Raw genomic sequence first — 27,867 nt, forward strand, 5'->3', positions numbered from 1 at the left:
TTTCTTCTCTGTAACCAACACTCATCCTATGACGAGGATGGTGGTCCTTTCTTGTGGATAATCCAGATCTTTCCTCAGTTAAGGACTGCATGAAAAACCATTCTATTTACCTTTGTCAAACATTCAGCACCTTAGCTCTTGGTTTCATTCCATTCTATTCCATATTCTTTGCCCTAATTAATTCAGGGTGTGCATAATCACAATATTCTATTTGGACAAAGATATCCCTAAACTTTATTATTTCACAAATGTCAGAACATCAGTTTTTGCTTATTCAAAATTGCACCCCTCCACCAATGCTTCATTCCTACCTCATTACCAGAGTCACCTCATAGTTTCACCGACTGAACTTCCACAACACACCAGCTGCAGATATCAACCTTGACTCATTAGTTATCTACCTAGTAAGTTCATAGTTTGCTTCCTCACCTAATTGGCTTTATCTTTCCCTCTGTATTCAGTGTCATCTACTTCCAGGGTAGAGGAGTCTAAAATTAGATGGTAAGGGTTAAGCTAAAAAGGGAAAGATTTAAAAGGGACTGAGGTGTAACTTTTTCTACACAGAGGATGGTGGGTATATGGAACAAGCTGCCAGAGGAGGTAGTAGAAGTAGGTACAATCACAACATTTAAAAGACACTTGGACAGGCACCTAGACAGAAAAGGTTTGGAGCAATATAGGTCAAACACAAAATGTGTCAAACAGACAAATGGGACTATTCTTAGTTAGGCAAATTGGTCAGCACAGATAAGATGGGCCAAAGAGCCTGTTTTCGTGCTGTATAGGCCAATGACTATCTATCCTGACACCCCAGTACTCAGGTGCTTCACCTTGCCAACTCTCTGCTTCCTCTTTCCCTCTACGCATCTTGAAGCATGTTCAGTGGTCAGAGTTCAGAGCCTCTGTGGTCTTGGTGCTCACCAGTAAAACTCTTTTCTAAACAGTCCATCTTTGCTAACACTCTCCATATCCCCAAAAGCCTATTCAAAATCACATCTTCGGTCACATCTATTAAATCTTGTCACTTTACTTGAGTACCTGGCTTTATTCACATAAAACACTTGATAATTTAGTATTTCATGGGTGTTACATAAATACTGATTGAATGTTAGAGACTTGTAAACGACTTCATTGAAAACACATCATGACCTGAGATTACAAAGCACATAGAAATCCCTCTCCAGAGGTATTGACAGACGGCAGTGGTTGTTTTCTGAAGCCATAAAAACATCTTTCTTTCCCTCTGTTTTGGTTCTCTTTGCCAGAGCATATAATAACAACAGTGATCTCATGCTCACTGTTACAATATTTGAAATTAGCAGCAACTTGTGGACTTTGTAGAAGTCTAGAAGTTGCTGTCAGTGACATCTTGCTCCATACATTGTTATAGTTTTCTAAAGGCATCAGTGAGTTAGGATAAGATACATTCTTTACTGAGGATTATAAACATCAACAATTTTGCCATGATAGAGTTTCAATAGAAGACCAAGCCACAATTATTTTTTAAGAATCACTTTAGAATTTAAACTAGATTTAATATTCCAAGTCAAATTCATTAGCATAAACACTTGAAAATTGCAAGATTTTATTTCCCGCTTTAAAATTTAAACTACTTCTCCTTCAAACATAAACCCCTTTAGATGTCCCAAGTGTTACTTTTACTGCCTGGTTTGATCCCTGACAATTCTTCCATGTGATTGGCTGCTCAGTTTGTTAATTACGTCAATTTTAACGAACAATTTTATTGACTGGCAGAAGGCAAAGAGTGGGAATAAAGGGGGCATTTTCTGGCTGGCTGTCAGTGATGAAAGGGTCAGTGTTGGTACCATTTCATTTCACGATATATGTCAATGATTTGGCTGAGGGAATTGATGGCTTTGTGGCCAGGTTGGCGGATGATATGAAGATAGATGGAGGGGCAAGGAGTGTTGAGGAAGCACAAGGTCTGCAGAAACACAAACAGATTGCGGGAATGGGCAAAGAAGTGGCAGATCAAATATAGTGCAGGGAAGTTCATGGTCATGCGCCTTGGCAGAAGGAATGAAGGCATGAACTATTTTCTAATTGGGGAGAAAAATTTAAAAGGAGGTGCAAAGGGACATTGGCGTCCTTGTGCTGGATTTCCTAAAGGCTAAATTGCAGGTTGAGTCGTTAGTAGGGAAGGCAAATGTGCAATGTTAACATTAATTTCAAGAGGACTAGAATACAAAATTGAAGATGCAATACTGAGACTTTATAAGGCATTGGTCAGACTGCACTTGGAGTATTGTGAGCAGCCTTGGGTCCCTTATTTAGGGAAAGATGTGCTGACATTCGAAGGGGTCAGAGGAGGTTCACAAGAATAATTCCAGTAATGAAAGGGTTAACTTATGAGGATTGTTTGATGGCTCTGAGCCTGTACTCATTAGAGTTTAGGAGAAAGAGGGAGACTTCATTGAAACTTATCAAATATTGAAAGGCTTAGATAGAGTTGATATGGAGAGGATGTTTCCTATAGTGGGGAGTATAGGACCTGCGGGCATAGCACCAGAATTGAGGGATGTCCATTTAAAACAGAGATGAGGAAAAATTTCTTTAGCCAGAGGGTGGTGAGTCTGTGGAGGTCTAATCTTTGAGTATATTTACAGCGGAGGTTGATAGGTTCTTCATTAGTCATGGTGTCAAAGATTACAGGAATAAAGCAGGAGAAAGGGGTTGAGAGGGATAATAAATCAGCCATGATGGAATGGCAGAGCAGACTCAATGGGCCAGATGGTCTAATTCTGTTCCTATGTATTTTGGTCTATTAACACCAGAGACACTCAGCAAAGCAGAAGGCATTGTCATAGTGGTCAGTAGGTCTTTGAATGCAGGATTCTTAGAAAATGGTGGCACATACTGTTGCTTTCCTGGTGGCCACAAAATCCTGGCCTTTGTGTCAAGAATGAAGTGACTTGGTCTTAAGTCAAGCAAATTAAACCTCACCACTGCAGCTTAGTTGTTTTAACTATTGATGAGCTTTCAAGTCCTCAAGGCAGCAACCCTCATACTTGAGGTAGAGACCCTAACCAACTGATTTCTTACATAACACTTGAATCTCACTTGCAATTCACCCGCCTGCTCAAACTCTTCCTATATTCTAAGCCCAAAGCATTTAGCCCTTCCTGACCTTCTGAGGCATAGGGCCAGGATGGAGTTTGTGATCCCTATAACCATTTACCTGATTAATATCCAGGTGTTAGATTAAGGGAGGTACTTCTGTGATAGTCCACTGCAGATGTATACCAGGACCATGCACCCATTCAGAATGGTTAGGATTACATTAGAAAGTGAAATGCTTGGAGACTAACTGGGGCAATCAATTCACCAAGTACAGAGGAGACAGTGAGAAGACAACTGAAGTGAAAAGGAAAAGGCAGCCAACGTTTTTTCAGAAATAAAATGACCAGGTTCTAAATGAACATGCATCTCAACAATGTGAGAATATTATTACCTGAAACTAACCACTGAGCCATACTTGCCCTCACTAAGCAAATTATATTTCTGGTGGGTCGTCTCTCAATAACCTTTTGTCCAGATACCTGAACTTGTATCCTTCTTGCAAGGATATGGAAGAGCACATGAAAATGGTTATAATCTATGAATATCCAATTGTAATCTTAAAGTTGCATTGACTATCATTGGGTCTTGGGATAAAGTGCTAAAATATTATTTTCCTGGATGCAATAAAACATTGAAAGTTGATTCTCATTTTCTGCAACCTCAATCAGAAGGGCCCACTTTAGAGATGGGAATGAGAGATTATTTTTACATAGTATCATCAATTTTCCTTGAATACAGTGTTAAAAATGTAGCTCAGTAAGAAATACATGTGCTGTTCCCTGGGGCACTATGTTATATTATTATCACAAAGAGGGATGTGGGGGGGTGGGGGTATTGGGGCAGAGGGTGCGTGGAAACAATGGTGTGCATAAACACTACAGTGTTTGCTGTAGCAGTTTAGAGCAAAAATCAAATACAACCCTGTCTAGCTTGCAGCTGCAATGAGGGTCTGTTCTGTTCATAATCATGTTCATAGTTATTTGAGAGTGTGTAATTAGGATTTCTCAATTCAGCAATTCATCCATCATGCCTAAACTCATTAGGATGCTCCTCAACCTCTCAATGACGTCCTCAGCGATTCCAGTTTTACTGTGAAACAGTGATTGAAAATGGAAAGCTAGAACTGCAGAATTCATGTGTTAAACTGAATAAGTCCAAACAGAGTGCATGTTCATCTATTACATTCAGGCTCGAGGGTCTTCAATTATATCATTCTTGAAATATTTAATGTCAAAAGCATTGTGAGACACGATTCAACTTCTTTTATGCTAAGATTAGAAAATCTGAGACAGAAATTTTCAGCATTTACATCTGACTGAGAGACAGAGAGCTGGAATTATCTGCAAATCATGCCTTGAGTCTCATGGCCTCGTGTAAATGGAGATGAAAAAAATCTAGTCCAATTCTACAGGTGATTTCCCCCAGCATAAATGCTGGAAAAATGCCACATCCTCATCCTTCACGGAGTCCAATATTTAATCATAGTCAAGAAAAGTGTAAGGATGATTCGTTAGTTTGGGACTTCCATATTCATGTCTCTAGTCAGGGGAAACACAAATTCAGTGGCACTTTAACAGAGACGTGCTGACAATTTCATGCAACACCTATGCCAAATTATTGCAGCAGATAAAGATACTTGTTTCAGATCTATTTTAAGTCACAATGATTGGGTAAAATGCATTTTATTCACCATGTCCTGCAATTCCTCAATTTCCCTGCAAAATTCCTTTTGGAAAGGTCCTGGTTTACATCTGGAGTAGACTATCACATAAATTCCTACTTCAATCTTACACTTGGATGTTGAAAAATATAGATCTGGTAAATGATAATGGGGATCATCTTGGGCCCTTGTCTCAAAGGGTAAGGAATAGTGAGGGCTTAGGGCTTAGAGTATAGGAAGAGTTTGAAGGGGATGGATTGCAAGAGAGATTTAAGGGTTAGGTGAGACACAATTCAGTCACATTGGTATGGTCCAATTGGATTACTGAACTGTAATGGCTTTTAGCTGTATATTAATTTGTCAGTCTTCCACATTTGCTGCAATAAGTAAATTATTCCCCTTCACAGCAGAGCAACTGTACCTTTATAATGTATTATAAAAACAAAACTTTATTTATAAAATAGAAGATAATCTTAAAGATAATTTATTGAGATAATTATCATCTTCAGTGTTACAAAGTTTTTTTCCTTGATTAGTAATTACTTCAGGGTTCAACTTTCTTTTCTCAGTGAGTTCAACCTATTAACAGATACTGTTTAATATTGCAATCTCTCAGAGAAGAACCTCCATGGAAGTTCTGGGTGCTAATTTGTAACATAATACTGATAAAAAAAATTAATTAATTGACAGCCATTGCATTTAAATAATCATTCACCATAGTCAGAGGCATTATGTAAGAGAACGCGACTGGTAAGAAAGTGAAATGAACAGATTTGGAAAGAAAAATCTCTTCTTTGGTAATTAAATGTTCTTCAATCTTCTGCCAAATAAACAGTTTGCCAGAAACCCTGAGATTTCTAATGTTCTTAAGGGCCATAAACTTCCATCCTCCTTTGTGCTCATTATTTGCATTGTTGTCACTGGATTGTTTAACATACATAGTAGCACTAAGGCCCAGGTGTAATGGTATTGGTTTTGCTGACCATGAAGTATTAAACTCAAATGAAGATCTTAAGCCTTATCAGCTTATAGATATAACCTCACTAAAGGGAAGTTATATTGTAACTATCTATTCCAAAGACCAGTTTCCTTCCCTGTTTGCAAAGAAAAAGCATTTCAGGATGTATATTGTATACATTTCCCTTACATTAAATTGGACCTTTTAAATCTTGTTTATCCTCCACTGTGAGTTTAGCTGCCAGTGACCACAATTTGAACGACGGGCAACCCCGCCAACCCAAGGAGAAGATACTTCTAGCTAACAAAGTAGTTCTAAAAACCTTTTACTTATTTTTAGTGATGCACGTTTAAATTTAGATAAAATCCTTAAAACACATTTCATTTTCAAAACACAGGTACAATCCCTATAAGCTAAAAAAATATACCAACGAGTTGTCTGTCGCAGAAATCCAAGGCAGAGGAATAGATTCTAGTTCACCCTGCCTTTCTGTATTTTTTAAAGGCTCCTTTAAGCCCTGATAGGGCTGAAGATCATCCTAACAAGCCTGACTGCTCTCTTACATTTATACTGGTTTTTTCTCTGCCACTTGGGTGAACTCACATGCATGTGATTTCTTTTAAGAAACCTTTTCACGCAGATGGTTTAAAAGCTTCAGTGGATAGAGTTCCCAGATACCCTAAATTAATGCTGCAAATGCTGAATCTCTGAGTACACAAATCTCCCAACTATTGATAGATTGCTATTTGACATGCGAATTGATAGCATCAGACTGGTCTGCAAGCTTCCTGGAACTAAATAACTTAAACAGTATTGTTGAAATAAACCCAATTACATAACCCATTGTTTTACACTGCAATCAACTGCGTGCTGTAAGCCAGCAGTCTATGCTCTATAGACAGTGCTGTTTGTTTTGCAAAGCTGTCCTTTTAACTTCAAACTGATTATTGTCTGTCATTTATATTAAGAACAGAAGATTGGTTCTCACTTATGACAAGAGGCTGAACAAAGAATATTGGAAGTTTAACTTACATAAAAACAACTCTTTGATCTCTAAAAGTGTTAGCTGCTATGTTTGAAATCTAAGCTTGGTGCAAAGGACCCCATCCCTGGTCAGTGATTACATATCACAGGCATCCAAGATGCTGAAGAATAAATGGTGTTCCATGCAGACACCAAACACCAGTGAGTGCACCATGAAAATAAATTTAAACAGAACTGGAAAACCCATTGAGGAAAGAATGTGCCAATTATCATGTCTAACGTCTTCCACAAATGAATATACAGTATATTTTGAACAGATGGTAGCATTTTGTGAGTTTATCTTAATACTGAAGGGATTGATGTTTGCCCTGCAGATATATTTCTGAAATATCTCTGATCTCTAATATCACAGTCTATGCTTTTCAATCATTTAGGTCTAGTTTGTAGTGTTTAATTCAATGATCAGGTGTTACATGAATGAAATATTTTCTATAAAATCTTGCAATGACATTCAAAGAGAGGTGGAGAAATTAATTTTCCCCCAATCATTGATACAACTGAGATAGAAGAGATGAAGAAAAGCTGACAAATAAATAATTTAATGAAGCAATTGGGCTCTGAAGTTTCAGCAGATCACAGTGAAGCTTGTTTCTTTTAATGCTGGCCAAACATCTGGAACTTAAAAGCATAAAGCATTTATTTATTTTGGTTCAGTAAATTTTCAGTGGATTAGGCAGCGGCAAATTATGGTGTACATCATAACTGTACATTGCACCAGATCACCAGTGCAGGATGCCATGGGTCACTGACTGGCTGCCATAACCCAATGACAAAATGGCTGCTTAATACATGGTACTAAACAAAACAACATTTTCATCAGCAATATCATTGTATTTCTTTGGATTGATTCCAATTCATTATTGACAGTTCAGAATGTCCATGAAAGGGTATCATTATTTTTTGAAAATCCCCCCCACCTCTATTCATGTAGAAGAATTTGAAAATCACCAGAACTAATAATGCAGCTTCCTGAAAGATTTAATTTCAAAATTAATTCACTGCTTCATGCAAGATAAAATGCTGCCTCACAGAAACCCGTATCTTACTCAAGCCAAAAGCAATCTTTTCTATTGAGAATATTACATATTTCTACATTTTGCATAATAACTCTACTTTTTCCCCTGATAGTACATTAATATTCTGAAAGGTTAGTAAATCTTTTTTTAAGCAAATGTGTCTATTTCAAATGTAATGAACACCAGCACTTAAACAAAATGAGCTAAATTACTCCGGATGACATGGAATGAAAAGCTATGGGGCTGAACTAATAAAATATTAAACGTTTAATTGTCAGCTACTGTATCCTTTCAGGCACAGACAACTTGTATGAATAATGTCCAGTAAAAGGAGGAGCAATAAATTTGAAAGAGCAAAGTTCCAGAAAGATCTGCTTTTGGACGGTGTATCCAACCTCGCACTATCGTTGCCAGAGAATACATCTTTTGCTCAATGGTCAGATAAATTTGCCAGTTATTAATTTCCAGCTGCCAATTTTCAAAACTATTATACATCTCTGATGTAATTTTATTTTTGGTTGAATGTTTTAGTCACTAGCAAAGTGCTATTTGCTGTGTTGAAAGGTTAGAAATAATTTGCAATCATTTAAAGGATTAAAAAGTGACTTATGTTACCTGATTAAAATAATGCAAGAGAAGTAATCATGGTCTAAATTGTACTTGAGCCCCTACCAGTGTCAAGTTAGTCCGATTGTACACATTCCTGTTGCAGCCAGAGACCTCGCAGTGTTCTCACAACATTGCAACCACAGCCTTCCGATGAGGCGGACTGGCGCATTAGAAGCACCTAGCTCTTAGGGAACAGAACCTGATAACTCACACCTGGACAATCCTGATGGCTTTCTGAGAGTCTATGCCTGTGAAATGCCTTTTCAATTGCCTCTAATTAATTCTGATTACCCAAAACATGATCAATATATTGATTTATTCAAAAGTATGATTGTTTTGTAAGAAATTTAAGCAAAAATAATACTTTTTAAATGCATGTAAAAATAGACACTGAAACCACACTGAACTGCCAAGTATTAATTGATAATATTAATATGAAGTGAAATTTAAAAAAAACACATCTTTTCCATGAAAATTTGCAACCCTTGAAAGGGGCCACACAAGACCTACATGGCATAAAGCTAAGGGGATACAAAGTATGCCTGACTTCTCAGCTTTTAAAATCTTGGACGTGGGGATGAGACCAGCAGTTGAGTGGAAGGCCAGGTTTCGCAGCTTCCATCATCATTGGTACTTTTTTGTGCAATGTACAGCTATGGAAGCCCTGAACTCACTGACTCACAGTAAGGATGCAGCCAGCTTTTCTCTTACATGCCTGCAGCTCCAGGTAAGTATGATCTGGGCCAAAGAATACAGTTGGTAAGTTTGATCACGGTACTTTTCAGAACTGTGCTATCATCATTAATTTATCCATTTGTAAAGTAAATTGAAATCTGATTCAAAATCTGCATTTTCCCCTTTACAAGTGCAAATCACCTTAACACACAAAAAACTTAGAGATCCATTTCTAATATAACTAAATTGTGACATCACTGATGGGCAATTTGAAAACTGCATTGGAAGCAAAAGGCAATCTCTCATCCAGAAAATAAATTGGTCATTAAACAGTTGAGTAATGAATTATTCACCTCCCTGTACATCTCAGTCACTGAAACAGATCCAGTCACTTGCAACAGCTGCTTGCTCAGGTGTTCCTGCAACATAGTTGAGTTCTTTTTAATGCAAACTATATGACATAGTCCTGCTTAAATTTATGGGCAGCTCCAAATCTGTGAAACAGACCAATTCAAGAAAGAAGAGAGCAAACTAGGTATTAAGAGGATTGCAAAGAAATGGCAGTTTTTCCACACTATTGCTTTTTTTGTGTTTCTTAATAATTAGCAGCCAATTAAATAATCCAGAACAATTATATTTAAAATTAACAAGCAGCAGCATCAGTATACAATTAGAAGAATAAAACATAATAAAATCTATATTTCAACAAAGCTGATTTAAGGAAATATTAATAAAGGTAAAGAAAATATGTTTGATCAAGTGCAAAAGGAAACTGCAGAGCACAAAACAAAGTGTGTTAGCAGATGTGAATAAATAATGCAAAGGTAGAATAGAGTAAGAGGCTCAACATTGTAAAGGACGGAATTAAAATCATATTTGCAACATTGTTTAGAAAATATAATATACAGCAAAAACACATGAAATAAATGCAGTAAAATATGAGTGAACGGGAATTTTATCTACTTGGGCTGTAAGTGGAAGTTAAAGATGAAAACAAATGGATCTGCCCTCTTTTGGCTTCAACAGGGCTGGGTACCAAGCAACTCATCTCTGAAAGAGGAGCAGACATCAAAATATTTTAAGAATACTGTGTGCTTACATTTTAATTTTATGCTATCTTTAGTATCAGCAGTTGTTCTCAGGAAATTCACGTTTGACAGGCTAAACCCAACTTCTCGGTACTTTAGGTGACTGCTTGTGAGCTAGAGGGGCAAGGAGACTTTATGTCCAAGCGAGAAATATGTTTAACTTACGCAAACAGACTCCACAATCAGTTCAGCTAACCCACCAATCCAAACCTCAGTGATCCTAATTCGCCATTGAAAATTTATCTTCTGCCAACTCTAACCCCAAATAGTCAATCACTCCCTGACCCAAACCATAACCTAAATGGCCAGGATCCCATTCAGTCTCAAACCTAAAGTGTAATAATGCCATGTCTTCCTGATCCAAAGGCTGAAAATCTATTCACTTTAGGACCTCCTGCTGATCATTCCAATTACTCACTACATCAAACCCCAATCTTCCAACCTCAATTTGAAATCTCAGTCCAATTCTCAAAGGTCCAAACTCAAGAGATTCTTTTCACTCCTAACCCAACCCGAATGTCTGCAATCCCTGCCAGACCTGAAGACCACCCCAATCCCAATTTTCAAAATTCAAAAATCCCACTCTTCTTTTACCACAAACTCCTAATCACCTCCAAAGATCACATTCATTCCTTGACACAAACTACAATAATGTCATTCATTACTCTGAAGAAATGCTAAAGTTACTGGCTTACCCTCACTTAAACCCAAATGATCGCACTCTGTGTGAGGGTGAAATTCAGGTAACATAATGTGAGACTCATTATGTACACTTGAGTAGGACATAAACCATTGTATGTGGTCTTTGTTATAGTCATTTCTTCCACATTGTCCTTCTTCCAGGAATTCACTTATTTACATCTTAACACTACTAATGCCTAACATCTTTAGCATTGTGATTCAGTCATGACTGAGAGCTTGTTTTAGTCCTTGAGATACTTCAGTACACCAAGAGCTCTTCCTTGCACATGTTTGAATAACCTTTTGCCCTTTATCTCATAATTTATGCTATTGTCTCTTTTCTTTACAATTTGATTTTCGATTCCTTTCACAATTTGCCTCTCTTTTGGCTAACTTGATTTATTTTTGTTGGTAAAATGTCTCCTTTCCTCTCTCTTACCTTTTGCCTGAGTGCTGTATTTTTCACCATCCGATACTTTGTTCATGCTGGTATAATGGGACAGCATTTTCTGCATTTTGTTTCCTATTGTTCTCTTCTCATTTTCTCTTCAACTTCTAAGCCCAACTGGCAGTGAGTCACTGTACCTCCTTTGGGGTCTACTTTTGTCAATTATTGCAGAAGACCAGGTGAAACTGTAAGGGTCCCAATATGTTTGTATAGCTTTCAAAGGGACTTAACATTGCTGCCTTGAATGTAGTGTTCAGCGACAACAGCATAACTGAGAAAATGTGAACCTTAAGGGAAGCATACGAAATATCGCAAGAAAATATTGGCTTACTTCCAGATGAGGTCAAAGGTCAACTATAGAACCATGCATTCCATGCCCATTTTAACAGTCATTCTGCTATGTGCCAAAATAGTGGTTAAAATCGCTTCTTAAACACCATGTGCCTCACATAAATCAGGAATTTCGTATACGTAGTAGGTAAACAATTATCCAACCATACCACACAAGTTTACTCAGCAGTTTTGCCGCAGGCAGAACATAATGGTCATTGGAGTAAGCAAATATGTTTACTTTTCTTGAAACAGATTTTGCGTAATTGCATATTTTGAATACTAGGTTCAAGGACATTTGTCCACACTTCCAGGAATATTCCCAGGGTGACTGGAAAGGCCCAGAAAATCTATATGAACTGATGAGGAGAACAACCAGTTTTTCAGGATTCCTTGTGTAATCAGGCGGCACAGTTTTGCTTGTTAGCTCTCAGTTGAGAAAGCAGCGAGGGCAACCATATAGGGCTGGGAATTATCAAACGTTTTGATCACCATTCAGTAACTCCGATGTGCTATAAGGGAACTGGCTTGAAATGAGCTATAATTCCACTACACTGAATAGGTTGATAATGCTCAAAGTCTCTAATCTTGGATATCAGCAACCATGAAATGTTGCTCCATGAAGAAATATTGGAAAGGGAGGCAAATATTCAAAGATTTTTCACCTTCCCATTTATTTTCTCTTCCACGTTTTAGAAAATCCATTAAACCAGCCAATAAAATTATATACAGATCCTTTCCAGGTTACAAATGGCATAAGTACAGACTGCTTGAAAGTACACATGGAGGAGTATTTGGGAGACCACTGGGATTTATTTGCCAGCTGCTGTGGGACTGCAGGCTTCTTTTGTGAAGTAGGATCTCTTGTCTTGGCAATATCTGAATGGTTGAGTTAAATGCCCTAGTTTAACTACACATTGCCCTTTGATGGATTCAGTTTTTATTTAAGTATGTATCTGGGTGGCCACATTTCTGACTTGTGAACTCTTGAGGCTATAGACAGTTACAGACAGTTCCCAGGGACACAACTCTGACCTGTAACTAAAAATATCTGTTGACTAAATAGCCAAAGTGTTACTAAATATAGAACACAACTTATCCTCTCTCTCTATTACACAAAACATATAAATCAATGCTAAATCATTTGTATTTATCAACAAATTACCTGCAGAAAATAACAGGATAGCCACAGGTTTGTAGAATTTTCGACGAGTCCCCTGACAGATTGAGATCAAAGCCACCAGAAAGGCAATAAGAATGATGGCAGCTCCAGTCAGAAGCAAGGCAACCGTGGCAATCTCCCAGTCTGTAACAAAGAAATTAAGAGTACATCTTGAGAATCCTTAAGACACAGTTGATTGCCTAATGTAAACTTACATCACTTACTAAAATAAATGCACAAATTTGGATAAATGGAAAAACAAACATGTCCTCCCACTGTTAATCTGTAACGTTTGAACAGCAGGTTTAAAGACTGTAATGTGCAAAAAATAGTACAGTAGTAATCTGTCAATCTGTTTCATGCAAGAAAAGCTGGCTCCCCATCCACCTAAATAACTGTTTCTTTACTTTCCCATGGATTTTCAATTCACCTCCTGTGAATTTGACGTAAGCAGACGGAAAACTTTAAAAGTGAACACAATCATTTCTTAATTTCAACATTTCAGGTTGCTTCCAGCAATGTTGCTATAATGTCAGTATTTGGGTTTTTTCCATTGGATGTAAACAGTCTAAAATATGTATTTCCTGCATTCCATGTCTGATAGGAAGTTGAACTGCTTTGAGACCAGAAATACTGCAAGCATAGCCATTTGGGGGAAAGCTACATAAAGGGAATATCCCCAATCCAATAAACATTGAGCACATTAAGGAAGTATGCACAACTATTTGAAATTGTCCAAATAAGGTAAAATCTAAATGCTTGTGAACATCCCTGGATGTGAATACAGCTCTCAGATGATTAGTACTGATTAACAAAACCACAAAATCTACAAGTTTGAGATAAGGTGTTTCCCATGAGTAGATCAAACCTGCTATTATTTATTCACTGAAAATGCATAAAAATATTTTGGTGCTGCTTTCTGTGATCTGTTTTGAAGCAAAGAGAAATATTTTAAATCTTCCCCTTTTTAAAGCTCAGATATGCTTTAATGAACACTTGGAATTGTCTATTTTATTTCCATAATTATCAGCTCAACAAAGAAATCACAAGAACACAGCTCAGAAAGACAACTTTCAAGTTGATATTTTAACAGCTGAAGCAAAAATCAGTCTCCCACTTTAATAGATAATTTTCTTGATTTGATAAAAACAAAATGTTATCAGCAAATGAAATACCAGTAAATGTGTATAATAAATCTGAACGTGTACAAAATTTAACACATTTAGTTAAAAATAAGAGGGGGGGTGGTGAATGGAAATATGACAATGTAAATTGATCTTCAATATGCCACCTGGATGGAAAGCAGTAGTAAGAGATGAGAAGCCAGAAACCCCTCAAGCTAATGTTTCCACTAACAAACAATTATGTTAAATGTAGGATTGGCTTTTACCAGGGAGCCTTGCAAGCAGCCTTGTGCTATGGTCACAGAACAATAGAAGGCATAAGAGAGAATCTGCAGGAGAACATTGCATAAACTAAATGAACAGAAGATACCTCAGGTGGTTTGACTGTCAGTCTATCAGTTTTCTGCAGCTCAAAATACAGGATTATGCCAAATACTTTGAACATCACTGCACTGAACTGGAGCAAAACAGGACAAGTGTGAGTTTTTAAAAAAATAAAGTAAAATATTAGTTATTTATTGAGATTCAGTGCAGAGTAGGTCTTTCCAGCCCTTCGAGCTGCATTGCCCAGCAGCCCCTGATTTAACCCTAGCCTAATCACGGGACAATTTGCAATGACCAATTAATGCATCTTTGGACTGTGGGAGGAAACCAGAGCATCTGGAAGAAACCCACACAGTCATGGGGAGAACGTACAAACTCCTTACAGAAAACGGTGGGCTTGGACTTCGGAAAACTCCAAAACACATTTTTGCAAATGAAATTCAATTTAAATGTGGTTACTTCTTGTAAAGTAAGAAACATAGCAACTAATTGATATATAGTGATATTTTGACTAGATAACCTTGTTTTAATGAGGTAAAAATAATAATTATCATCTGAAACACCAGAAAGAATTACACGGTTCTTCTTCAGAAAAAGTGCTGGAGGATATTTTCGATCAACTCGACTGCACAGACAGTGTCTCAAAATAACACCACATTCAAATGATAGTTTTGTTACTAAGCAAAAATATCAGCCTGGAAAATATGCTCAAGTGAAGGTGGTACCATTTGAATCCACAACTTGTCCCCATAAACATCAGCGGTTGCTGCCACCGAGCTATGGTTCACATAACATTATATGCTAAATAATGAAACTATTCTCATCCGATTGCATGTGAGTTCGTGTGGAATGAATTTGGCAAACCTTTAATAGCAAGTTGTTTACATTCTCAGCCTGAGCATGATGTTTTAATTGGCATGGAAATTAAAGCATGAGAAAATGATAAAATGGAAGAATAAATAACTTAATAATAGTTACTCTTCCTCATAGCAGCTGAAACTTGGAGACTGATAGGGGCCTTATTGCTCATTATATCTATGCCAGGCATTAAAAGATACATTTATACAAGTCACTAGCTCCTGACCCATTGTCCAGAGTACATCAACTAGAAAACTCAGAGGTTTTAGCAATTATACTTTTATGTAGTAAGTACCCTATTCAAATGTAAATACACTTTTACATTCCCTGATGAGGCACGCAGTATGGCAGATCTGGTGTTTGTAAAGGGCATTGAAACACTTTTCTGGGAAGTAGTCATGTTTTGGCTCCACTAGTGATGATGATTCATCCACAAAATATTGGGCTGGAATTTCCAGGCTATTGTAGGCCACCCTTATTTGTCACTTGGTCCTTCTCTTCCTCGAGTTGATTTCAAGTACACTTGGAAGGTTCGAAATTGTGTGGTACCAAGGTGGTGTCATGCTAACACAAGCCAAGAAACTTTCTATAACCCTATTCCAGAAAAGCTGTACAGTGCAGCTTTTAATTTCCAGACTCACAGCAGGGCACATAAATAAGAGTTCTGAGATGCTCTGAGCTGACAATGGTCTCAGAAATCTACAAGCACTCTGCTACAGATTATACTCCATAGGAAGGCCCTTACAATGGACCCTGTCTGACAGACTTGCATCAATTGGTTGCTGTCTTCTTTTCCCCAAAAGATGCTGAACCGCAAATTAAGCAAAGTTGTACAAAACCTATGATTACAACATTCAGAGCAGCTAACTAATTTGAGAAAGCAGTCTATGGCATACTTAGCTTACCGAAGATAATCTAGAGGGAGCCCATGCAGACAGTGGTCCAGACACAACATTAAGTTATGCCATATCCCTCTAAAGCACCATTTTAGTCTTTTGGATTGTAAGCACCAAGTGTGGCACAAATCACAAATAAGGAAGAGCAAGGAGAAGTGCTGTGAACAAGTATCTGCCAGGAATTCCCACCATCCACCTTTCTTAACTGCATGAATAGTGGATCAATACCTTAGATGACTTCAGAAGGCAACTGATAGATGAGCAAGGGCAACTTGAACATGCTACTACTCTTGTCAATGAATGTGCATCATGTATATTCAGTTTCTACCCCAAGGAGTTGCAGGCTCACAACACAACTATTTGAGCTAACATTCCAGGTCAGAACTGAGGGAGTGTTATACCACTGGAAGTGTTGTCCTTCATATCAAATGCTAAAACAATACCTACATCCTTAATTAAATGGTCATAAAACAGCCCATAGCTTTACTTTTAAGAAAATAAGGTTAAATATATGAGGTCAATCAATACTGATAATTTAGACATTTGTGCAATGCTCTCTGTGGGAACCTAATGTATTCAAAAATTTGTGCCATGTCTCCCACAAAACCACAATAGCAGCTTTATTTCAAAAATAGATAATTAGTACAATTACAAGAGGCACATTTTAATGACAGAATTTCTTATTTTGTGAGGTAATCTAAAACAAAGGATGCTTTGGATGACCTCACAGAGACAATGATAGAGGAGTCACTGAAAGCAAAATGGTCTTATCCTGATAAGTGTTCTTCTCATGGCACTGTAATTGAGGCAATTGATCTCTTTGTCCACGTCTATGAAGAGAACAAGCTCAGGATCCTGACTCTGAAGACATTGGGTTGGGATTGGCGGTAAAGTGCCATCACACAATTAATAAACCATTTTCACTAAGTGCCTGGCAGCTGCTTTATGGTAAGAGAGAAATAAAGATCTAGCTGATTCAATTCATTCAAAGAAGCTAATTTTAAGGTTAGAAGCTAGAATACGTCACCTCTTTAGTTTTCTCCCCTTGAGACTGGCAGCACTCAAAAGCAGACACTCAGATGTACTTCAGCTTATCCTAAGCATGGACTGGTTCCGCTATGGATGGTCATATTAAGGTAACGACTGAATGTGGGACAGTGTAAGTTGCCAAGTTGGAAATACAGAGCATGCTGTCTTTGGCACACTGGACTGCATTTCATTCACCAGCAACTTGCACTAAACATCTTGACTGTGGCTCAGCTTCCTTGATAGCTTTCCACATCCCTCACATCAGCTCATGCTTCATTCAACTAGCTGCACAATGACTCCTCTACTCACAAAGATGAAGTAGACTGTAACAACTTTGAAGGTCTTGTCTAAGCACTCTGCTGCCACAGTCCACTTGCAGAATCTTTGCTTTACTACATCAGAAATATGTTCCAGATTAGTCCTCAATCAATGATGTTCGGCAGATTAAATGGCCTTTGTACAAATGCCCTTGCTGCAGGTGGATAATAGAACTGATGTGAATGTGATGAGCATAAGTTACAAACAAAAGACTGGAAGGACTGGATTGCTTTGTAAGCTGCCATTGAACTCAATGGGCTGAATGTTCCCCAATGTCAGAAGGAAATATAGAAATGCGCCTTAACAAATGCACCTCTCAGAAAGTTGAGGTGTAAGGAGTTAGTACATATGAGAGAAGCCTCAGTTATGGGGATTCATCACCTGTTGGCTGTCAGAAAATGTAGTTGAGGCTTGACCCAAAAGCAGAGCAGTGGAGAAGATTTAGTGGTGAGTGATAACTTTAATTAAAAACTGCAAAATAACAAGACATGAGCAGCCACAAAACCATGAGAGAGCAGGTACTAAACATGACAAGGCAATGAGGTACCTTGTGCAGCTGGTTGGGGCAGGCTGGTTTGTATGAGTTTGAGTAGTTCGTATGATGAAGGCTGTGTTTAAACAGGTTGCAGGGTATCAATTATTTGATCCATGATGATGCCATAGCCTGTGCTCTCCACTCTGTACTGTCCAACTTAGAAAATAGGATCTCTTATGCCAGGCTGCTGTTTACAGACTTCTGTTCGGCATTTAACACCACTATACCCCAGAAACTGGTGGGGAAACTGTCCTTGCTGGGTCTCCCTCTGTAACTGGATCCTTGACTTCTTGACAGACAGGCCACAGTCAGTCTGTGTGGGCAGCATCATCTCCAGTCCCATTACGCTGAGCCCTGGCGCTCCCCAGGGCTGTGTGCTCAGTCCACTGCTGACACATGATTGGGTTGCAGGACTCAGATCAAACCGTGTCACTAACAGTGGTTGGCCTCATCCACAACGATGATGAGTCAGAGTACAGCGAGGAAGTAGAGCGGCTAGTGGACTAGTGTGAGAACAGTAACCTCAGTCTGAACTTGGAGAAGATCAAGGAAATGATTGTGGACTTCAGGAAGGTACAGATGAACCATTCCCTGCTGTACAGAGAGTTAAATGCACCAAGTTCCTGGGAGTTCACATCATGGATGACTTTACCTGGTCCCTCAATATCACCTTCCTGCACAAGAAGGCACAGCAGCACCTCCACTTTCTACTATCAGGCAAGAGACTCTGATGCATAAGGACAAGAACAGTCAGGATGGGAAACAACTTCTTCCCTGCTTCTGAACTCCCTGCCACATCACATTTAGATTATTATATTATATTATATTAGATTAGATTATGAGGACACTCAGTCCTTGTTTACTGTCATTTAGAAATGCATGCATTAAAAAATGTTACAGCGTTTGAAGAGTCACCGGATAATTTGTACTATACCCTACAATATTTAATTTATGCACTTTACTTTGTTTATCTATGCATAATTCATTTGTATAATTAACCCTTACTTTCCTAAATTATTGTGTGTTATGTGTACTACTGTGCTTTAGATGCTGGTACAGGGAAACGTCTCGTTTGACAGTATGCATGTTTAAAGTTAAATGACAATAAACTTGACTTAACATGAAACAAGTGGCAGGTGACTCCTGTTAGCTGGATAGAGACTGGGAGGAGACAGCATGTGCAGGCCTGACAGTTCTTATGTTTCTGGCTTGCCAACAGCTATTCATACGATCTACTTGAACTTTCCAACTGTACAAGCAAATGTGACTTCCGTATAATAAAGGCATCTACAATAACAGGTAGTGACTAGTAAGGTGACATGAATAGCAATCTGGAAGACATTGTTGTTCACAAGGTTGATGTGAGGAGCCCCAGTCTCCATACGGGTACCATTTCACTGTACTTGGTAAAAATTTCCCCTCGTTTCTCCTTCAACATATGCTACCTTTCCACACGAAAGCTGATTAATGTGTTGCTGGTTCAAGACAAAGCATCTGTCACTGGCTTGACACTTCTGTGCACGGTATACTGTTGTGCACAGTAGGTGATCTTTCACATGTCCCCGGCCGTGACATGGATGAATTCAGTTGCATAAAAGCTCACTGCTGCGATAATTTTTATTTATGGGAGGACACTTCCTTGTCCAAGCAGCTATCTGCTGGGTCACCCTGGAACATATGGCAGAGCTCAGTAAGAACTTCTCTGACAAAGAGAAGACAGCTCTTCACCTGCCATGCCAGTTTAAGATCACCAGGGTCTGTATGTGCAGCTCCCAGGCCAGTAACGTCTGAAGGGATAATTCTTCAGGAGTCATTTTACCTGCATTTATTAACCTTTATGAATTTGCCTTGCTGATTTAGATCCTCAAACACAACAATATCACCTAAAGAGGTTCCAACCTCTCCTCATCCTAAATGTTTGCAGCAACAACTGTGTGAAAAAGCAATGAATTCTGAAGCAGAAACATTCTACAGTGATAGAAATGAATGTTGGGAGCTAATTAGATTTAACTGTTAAATCGTCTTAAAAAGAAGTTTTAAACTTTATTACAACAAACAAGTTTTGGGGATTAATTATCCAGTATGCCAGTCTAGTCATTCACCCAAATGAGTTAGGCCTCCCCCAAACAATGCAAATTTCAGTTGGGGACCTCACTAATATCATTCCTTCTCTTTAAGAGGGCCCTTGCCCACAAGAAGTACAACCACTCTTGTTTCTTTTTTTCCCTGAAATCACATCCTTACTGCAGCCTCATATGTATTCTCAACAATCGCAGCAAATTTCAAAGTTTGCATCTCGTTGACATTATTTCTACTGTCTCTGTTAGCCACTGGATGACACCTACTGCAACCAGCAAGACAGCTGCCTCCAAGCAGTATTTCCAATTAATGCCATCACATGTCATTGACAAGTTCTGCCTTAGCTGTGCAGAAAGAAACACCAGACAATAATAAAAGAGTTTAATAATTCCAAGTGTTTCATATCACCAATAAATTATATTCGGGTGGAAATTCCTAAATATGAAAATTATTACCTGCAAAAACTACCTTGAAAGCAACTGTTTCATTACCAATCTTGGATAACTGCATCATGGATTTGTTCTATTCTGCCACAACTCAATAATCGGAATATTTTCTACAGACACATCAACATTTGTCATATTGACATATTTCTGTCAGATCTGTCATGCATCTTATTTAATTGCTATAATATCAACATTACTGGCTAATATAAAATACATTTTATTAAAATGTAAATTTTGGTCATTCTAATTAGCATCTAGAACAGTATAGCACTGGACAGGCCATTCAGCCCATGATGTTGGCCCAATCTAAATGTCAATTTATAGTAAATGCCCCCCTCTCATCGATTACTCATACCCTGCATTCCTTTCATATTCATGTGTCTATTTAAAAGCTTCTTAAACTCCACCAAACTGCTTGTTTCCATGACTACACCTGGTAACCTACTCCAGGCACCTACCATTCTCTGCATTTAAAAAAAACTTGCCCCTCACATTACCTTCAAGCTTCTCCCCATAACCTTAAAAAATGGTGTTTGTCATTTCTATTCTGAGGAAAAGATTCTGACTGTCTATCCTATGCCTCTCACAGTCTAAGAAAACCTCTAACAGATCACCTACCAGCCTCTGACTCTAGGGAAAACAATTGAAATTTGTTCAATTTTTCCTTATAGTTCACAGCCTCTAATCTAGGCAATGTCTTGTTAAATTGCTTCTGCATCCTCTCCACAGTCTCCAGTTCTTTTCTATAATGCACACAATACAGCAAGCACAGAGTGACTAAAGATTTATATAATTGCAACAAATCTTCCTCACTTTTACACTCTACATCGCTACCAATGAACACAGGCATGTCATACACCTCCTTTACCACCGTATCCTCTTGCATAGCCACTTCCAGTGAACTATGGGTCTGGACCCCAAGATCCTTCTGTGCCTCCATGCTATTAAGCAGCCTACCATTAACACTCTCCCTTCCTTTGATCTCCTGAAGTACAACTCATACTTGCCTGGATTAAGCTCTATCTGCCACATTTTTTTGCCCAGATCTGTAATAAATCAATATCCCGCATGTTAATCCACCCATCCTTATTTTCATCCAAATCATTGATATATATTACAAACAACAGAGGTCCCTGCACCAATCCTTGCAGCACACCACTTATCAGGGGCCTCCAGCCAGAATAAGATCTGTGTGTGTTGCAGAACTGGCTTGAGCATTAGAAACCAAAACTCTTTCTGGGACATCTGAATAAGATCTTTGAAATGATACACACTCTTGTTATAAGATACACACTAGTTGTCCAGAGTGCCTCCTTTTATCTTAGCTTACATTCTGCAATGTAATTTCAAAACAAATTATCCAAAAACGGATAAGCTTTCTTTATTGTACTATTAAGAATGTTTTGTTGTCCCACTCTATCACAGTGTCTTTCGGAGGACAGTAATCAGTGCCAAATTATTTGAATGATTTATGTTGTATAAAAACCCTCACTGGAAAATAAGTGCAACTCACTGAACAGCCAGAGACAGAAATCATGTCCAAACTGTGGAGTGAATTTAATTAATATTCTCTCTAGGTCAAGATGCTATGTTCAGAATCAGAATCATATTTATTATCACTGTCTTATATGAAGTGATTTTGTTTTGTGTTCTGTGGCAGCAGTACAGTATCAGACTACATATTTATTTTTAATACCATCACTATTTAAATACAACTTGGCAAGAAGAAACATCTTTTAATGAATACTTTTTCTAAGGACAGCATTTCTGGGAATCCTTTTTGAACACTTAGTCCCTGGGTGAGTTGAACTCTGCAACAGGAAACTTAGAATTTTCCGGAAAACAAATGTGCAAATATTAGGACTAAGTACCATGTCCAGAAGCATACTGATAGCCAGAGTTTAATAACCTCGGCTCATTTCAGTTTGGAGACTCTTTAAGCACCAATGCTTTATTTGTGCTTATAAGTCACACTGTTGTGTGAGGAACATGAACAGCACAAGAATAGCTTTTAACAGGAGCTGAATGTAAGGAGAGTATGGAGAGTATGGGTTGCTAATCGATTTCTTCTTCCTTATGGCTAGTTAATTATTGCTTCAAACCAAACTGCTCCTGTTTTCCTTTCATTTCCCCAGTAATTGAATGTTTTTTTTAAAATCCAGTAGGAGTGGATTATTCATATTTACCAAACAGGCACCATTAACTTGTCAATGTTGTGGGACTTGTGTTATCTGACAAAAGACATCATAAAAGTAACCAGAACATTTAGATGGTAAATTTCCCGAGAAACAACATGCTGTATTAAACCTCAGAATAAGAAGGGTTTTGCCAGCAAACCAGGAAGGTGAGGTTGGGGATACAAGTGGAGGGTGAATGGCCAATGCATAGTGAGTTGACATTTTACTGAGGGACCTTCATTACTTCCGTGTTACCTCTAATTAATGAATAGTCACAAATAAAACTGTTGATGAGGGCACTTTTCAAAGTATTTGTGCAAAGACAGAATGAAATAGTACAGTTATTGGATTTCTTGGCAGAAGGTATTTTTAGAGACTTGCTGACAATTCACAACAATGAAGACGCAAAATATGAAACAAATAGCAAAATGCAGGTAAAATAGACAGTGAAGTAATGGGGTTGTTATGACTAATGGTTGCACAAATTATCCGCATTTGGCATTATTGACTTCTCTTTTCCTGAATTTCTATTAATTACACTAAAATTTCTCTGCAGCTATCTTGTACTGCCATTGACAAACATAACCATCAGGTAATGCATTTTAAAACACATTCACATTAAAGTTACACATTTGTCTTGATCGTTAAGGCTGCAATTCAAGAAGTGGCAAAATAACAGAAAAGCACTTTGCATTCTGGAGTCTTGCATTGCTGGACTTGCTCAAGCAGGCCAGCTCACATCAGGCTGATTTACATGAGTAATATATACCTTGCCTTACTATCTTTTTATTTTAGTTTGTCAGTTCCTTCTCCACACTTCGATGTATTTTTCAGTCTCTATTCCCGTCAAGTTTTGCTTTTTATTTTTATTGCTTTATCTTCATTTCTTGATGCCATGATTCCCATTTATCTTGGTCTTTATTTTTGATCTATTTTGCAGGCAGTTTAGGTGTCTCTATTGTTCAATGTTCTGTTTTCGCAATCTGCAATTCACACTTTGTGTACGCCTTGTTTTTTTTCCAAGCATTCCTTCCGATCTCTGTGCTCCTGCTTTGGATTATTCTTCACTCACTGTTGCATTGAAGCCACTCACAATCTTTTATTTTCTGCCTCTTTTTTTTCCTCAGTCCCTCTTCTAGCAGGTCAAAGGTAATTTTCACATTTACTCCCAGTGTAGATATGAAGCTAGTGCAAGATTTATGTCAGTATAATTATTTCTCTCCATTTTAGTTTGTTTCCTCAAATTCATTATTGTTTGCCTCAGTACAGCACTCAGTAATTTCCACATTTTATTGGACACTTATCCATTGCTATGATATACTTAGATGAAAATCAGGATTCCTGACGGGTTCCAGATCTGAAACATTCACCATTTCTCCTCCCACAGTGCTGCCTTAACTGCTGAGTATTTTCAGCATTTTCCACTTTTATGTTTTTATCTTGGGTTCAGTTAGTATATCATGCTGCATGGACAATAATCACCACCAGTCTATCACCTCAGTTCTTTCAGTTCAAGTGCACATTTCTAGTAGTATAATTTCTTCACATATAAACATCTGTCCGATTATATCACCCCTCCAATGTGATAATTTCTCATTATTTATCATCAGTGCGCAGCACATCTAAATTCTGTTTTGATTCGATCTGTTTCTTACAGGATATAATTTGTTTGCAATATTTCCTGTAAACAAACTTGTCTTGCACGTCTGTCCCTATAACACTCCTTGTTGCCAATACCTAGCAGGCTGAAATCTATACGTCAATGTTTCTCAACAGAATAACCAAGAATGCTTCTGCCCAGTGCAGTTCTGTGATTCTCTCAGTTCAGAGTATTCACAACGTTCTTCCTGGGTTCGTCAACATGTAGCATGTCCTAATGGATATTTGTTTCTGTTGAGTACAGATACTTGCTCTGTGCAAATGTCAGGATTTCTCTTAACACATAACACGGCCCTATTCACAATTTCTCCTTTCCGTAATCCTGACCGTTGGAATTTCTGTCAAGTACTGTAGTTCTCGACTGGTCTAAGCGCCTGTGCACCCACCATTCCTTTCTGGTTGTGAAATCTGCCTCTGTTTAACTCTGCCTGGCACAGCTTAAGACATTCATTTTCTTTCCTTACAAAGCTATTTATCTACCTTTTGGCAGCCCTGCATTCTGTTACATGCAGTTCTTAATTTCCCGAAAATTCCCTGTTCCTGCAACCTTGTAAGTTACTCTCCAGTCCGTTGGAAATTCGCTATTAATTTTCAGTTGTTCTCAGCCCCTTTCTGACCCCGGCTCTCCTGCTTTCCTCCCGTCCCGGCTTGCCGGGGTCCTATGTCCAATCTCCTGTGAGGGAAGTGGTGTTGCTTACCGCTGTCCAGCGCCCACTTGCAGTCCCACTCGCCGTCGGGAAGCAATCCGGCTCGAAAACACCTCTGCCAGAGAGAGAGAGAGAAGTGGCTGTCGGCGGTGACCCAGGCGGGACTCAGCAAGGCCACCACGTCCAGGCAGAGTGAGATGACCACGCACACCAAGCCGGTCAGTTTGAGCGGAGTTACCGCCGTCACTTGGCTCTCCTCGGTTGTTGACATCATGCAGCTGCCGGTAGTCAAAGCGCGAAGATCTGCACCTCGCACCGAGCCCTGTGGCTGGCGCCTCGCTCAGTCCTGCTCACAGGCTCCCTCTCTCCCCACTCCTCCCTCCCTCCCCCCCTCTCTCTCTCTCCCTCCCTCCGATCTTTTCCTCACTAGATCTCTCGGACTTTCTGCAGTCAACGTGTGAGTCAGCTCCTTGCTGGGAAAGCGCCGAACGTCAACACCTCCCCCTTCCCACCCTCTGGCCCTGACGCCTCTTCCCAAACATCGCTCTGCGTTTCGAATTGCTTCCCTATCCCCGTTGGTGATTATTCCCTGCCTAGCTCTTTCTCCCCAAACATGCCCCTTCGCTTTTCCATCACCATCTCCCTTTTATCTCCAAAAATCCCCCAAACCATCCTCCCAGCACCTCCTCCATGTGATCAACCTCCAAATATTGCTCTATCACGCTTCCCCAAAAACCACCTTCTGGCCCTTCTCCCACCCCGCTCTCAATATTCATCCTTCAGTCTTAATACCTCCTCTCAGTGTTGGTGCGGCAGTGAATGTTCAATTCTGCCTGGTGATTTTAATGCCTGTAGCAAGAAATAGACCTGTCTCAACCGTTCCAACCAACAGTCAGAGGAAGAAATGATCAGCTGAACATTATATCTGGATATATGAAATCTTTTTCAGGACTTTCTGTCAGGATCTGATCCTGGGATGTAGACTTTTTGAAACCGACAGAGTCGAGCAAAATAGATTTATGGAAGACACAGAAGTCTAGGAAATCACAAACAAAACTCAAAATCTAGGTGAAATTGTTCACTCAGCAAGTTGGTTCTTGATTGGCTCAGAGCCCACGGCTGCAATTCTGCAAGACACAATAAATCCTTTTTTTCCTTTCTTGTTACAATCAAAAGATTGTTAACCAAAGCATCTTTTTCAAAATGTTTATCACTGACGCAAATGACTGTTGTGCAATTTAGCAGCGTTTTGTGAAACTCGACCTGAGGGCTCATCTGTAAATAGGCAAGGAATTTTGCACTTTCCGATGGACTGAGTATTACAGTATTCCTCCTGTAGCTAATAGAGTGTTCACAGTGTGTATATTCATGATCATCTGCTGCCCATTCACTTCAAGGTCCGATGTGTTGTGCATTTAGAGACGTTCTTCTGCACACCGCTGTTGTAATATGTGATTATTTGAGTTACTGCCACCTTCCTGTCAGCTAGAACATGTCTGGCCGTTCTCCTCTTACCTTTCTCATTAATAAGGCGTTTTTGCCCACTGGACTGCTGCTCACTGGATGTTATTTTGTTTTTGCACCATTCTCTGTAAACTTTAAAGGCTGTTGTGTGTGAAAATACCAGGAGATCAATACTTTCTTAGATACTCAAATCACCCTGCATGGCACCAACAATCATTCCATGGTCAAAATCACTTGGGTCACTGTAATGTTGAATCGGGTTCGTGGGTGTGGTAGGTGAGACAGGAAATACTCTGACTTCGAATAGGTCTATTAATCATTTATTCACAAACAGTAAAAATTTGACCAAGCATCAAGTTCCCCAACTTACAGACACTACAAAGCTGAATACTCAACAAATGTGCGTACATTCAACAGACATATTTAGTTAAAAGTGTACGTAGAAAGTACCTTCTCGATCATCATGGGCATTGTTGCCTTAAACAAAAGAAGAAGAGAGCAAGCCCCTTCCATGTGCTACTTTACATACCCAAGATATTTGAAACTGGACACCAGGCATCTATCCAATGGGAAAAGCAGCTGCAGCTTCTAAACTAACCAATCAAAATGGAAGGAACTTTCGACAATCAGAATAAGGCATGCCCCAACAGGACAATCACATTTCCTCCCTATTCTGATGTTTGATTTGAACATCAGCTGAACCTCTTGACCATTTTTGCATGCTGTTATGCATTGGATTGTTGCCACATGATTGGCTGATTAGATATTTGCATTAATGATTAGGCATACAGGTTTACTCAATAACGTGGCCACTGCGGGTACTTCCAAATACAAGACAAAAGATCTTGGCTATTTCCTTGTGGGGAGATGTTGTGCATGCTAATGATGCGAATGTGAAGGAAAGGAGCAATATCTTATGATAAATCTCAAAGTTGTTTCTGAGATGTATCACTCCTGCAGCGGCTGGATCAACATGAAAATCCACTGGCTGGAACTCTTTTTCACATATTAACTGAAGCAAAATTCTTCTACTGACATTGTACTACAGACTAAACTTTCCAGTAATAGCTTAGCTACCTTAAGACCCTTACAATGGCATCGCACATGTTAATTCACACCTCCTGAGCACTGAAATTTAATTTTAACTGTGAGGTAATATTGCTCTTACCGTTATTATTATTTGCTGTGGACCTAAAAAAAAGTTTATTTTTTCTTCATTTAATAATTAATGATTTTTCAATCTAATTGGTTTAAGAAGCATACATTACTTGTCTTATTGACACAAATAGTAGATGCCCTTGTGATATAAAATGCTTTAGTCATATTTGAATAACTTACTAAAAACAATTTATGTGTAAATCCTACAGAAAGACCATGCAAAAGTGTTTAAGCTTATCCATTTATCCCAACATCAGATAATCTGACCCATTATAATGGTCTTCATATCAATTGCTTCATTTAGCACACTGACGTTGGTTCTTTTATCTTCCCAGCTGATATTTAAGATGTTTCGAAGACAGCGTTGATGGAACTTTTTAAGTGCCTTCAGATGTCGTTGG

General features: G+C 38.7%; 1 protein-coding gene across 1 annotated transcript in view; it reads right to left on the reverse strand.

Annotated features, from left to right (window-relative positions):
* tmem47 (transmembrane protein 47) overlaps positions 1-25,232 on the reverse strand; it is a 34,480-nt gene extending 9,248 nt beyond the window's left edge. The window contains exons 1-2 of the mRNA XM_063050918.1: positions 24,896-25,232; positions 12,756-12,896 (exon numbers count right to left, since the gene is read on the reverse strand). Of these exons, the coding sequence (XP_062906988.1) occupies positions 12,756-12,896; positions 24,896-25,118 (364 nt within the window). The 5' untranslated portion in view covers positions 25,119-25,232. The remainder of the gene's footprint in view (positions 1-12,755; positions 12,897-24,895) is intronic.
* Positions 25,233-27,867: the final 2,635 nt, after the last annotated feature.

The sequence above is a fragment of the Mobula hypostoma genome, chromosome 6 (assembly GCF_963921235.1).
Source record: "Mobula hypostoma chromosome 6, sMobHyp1.1, whole genome shotgun sequence".
NCBI classification, from domain to species: domain Eukaryota; kingdom Metazoa; phylum Chordata; class Chondrichthyes; order Myliobatiformes; family Myliobatidae; genus Mobula; species Mobula hypostoma.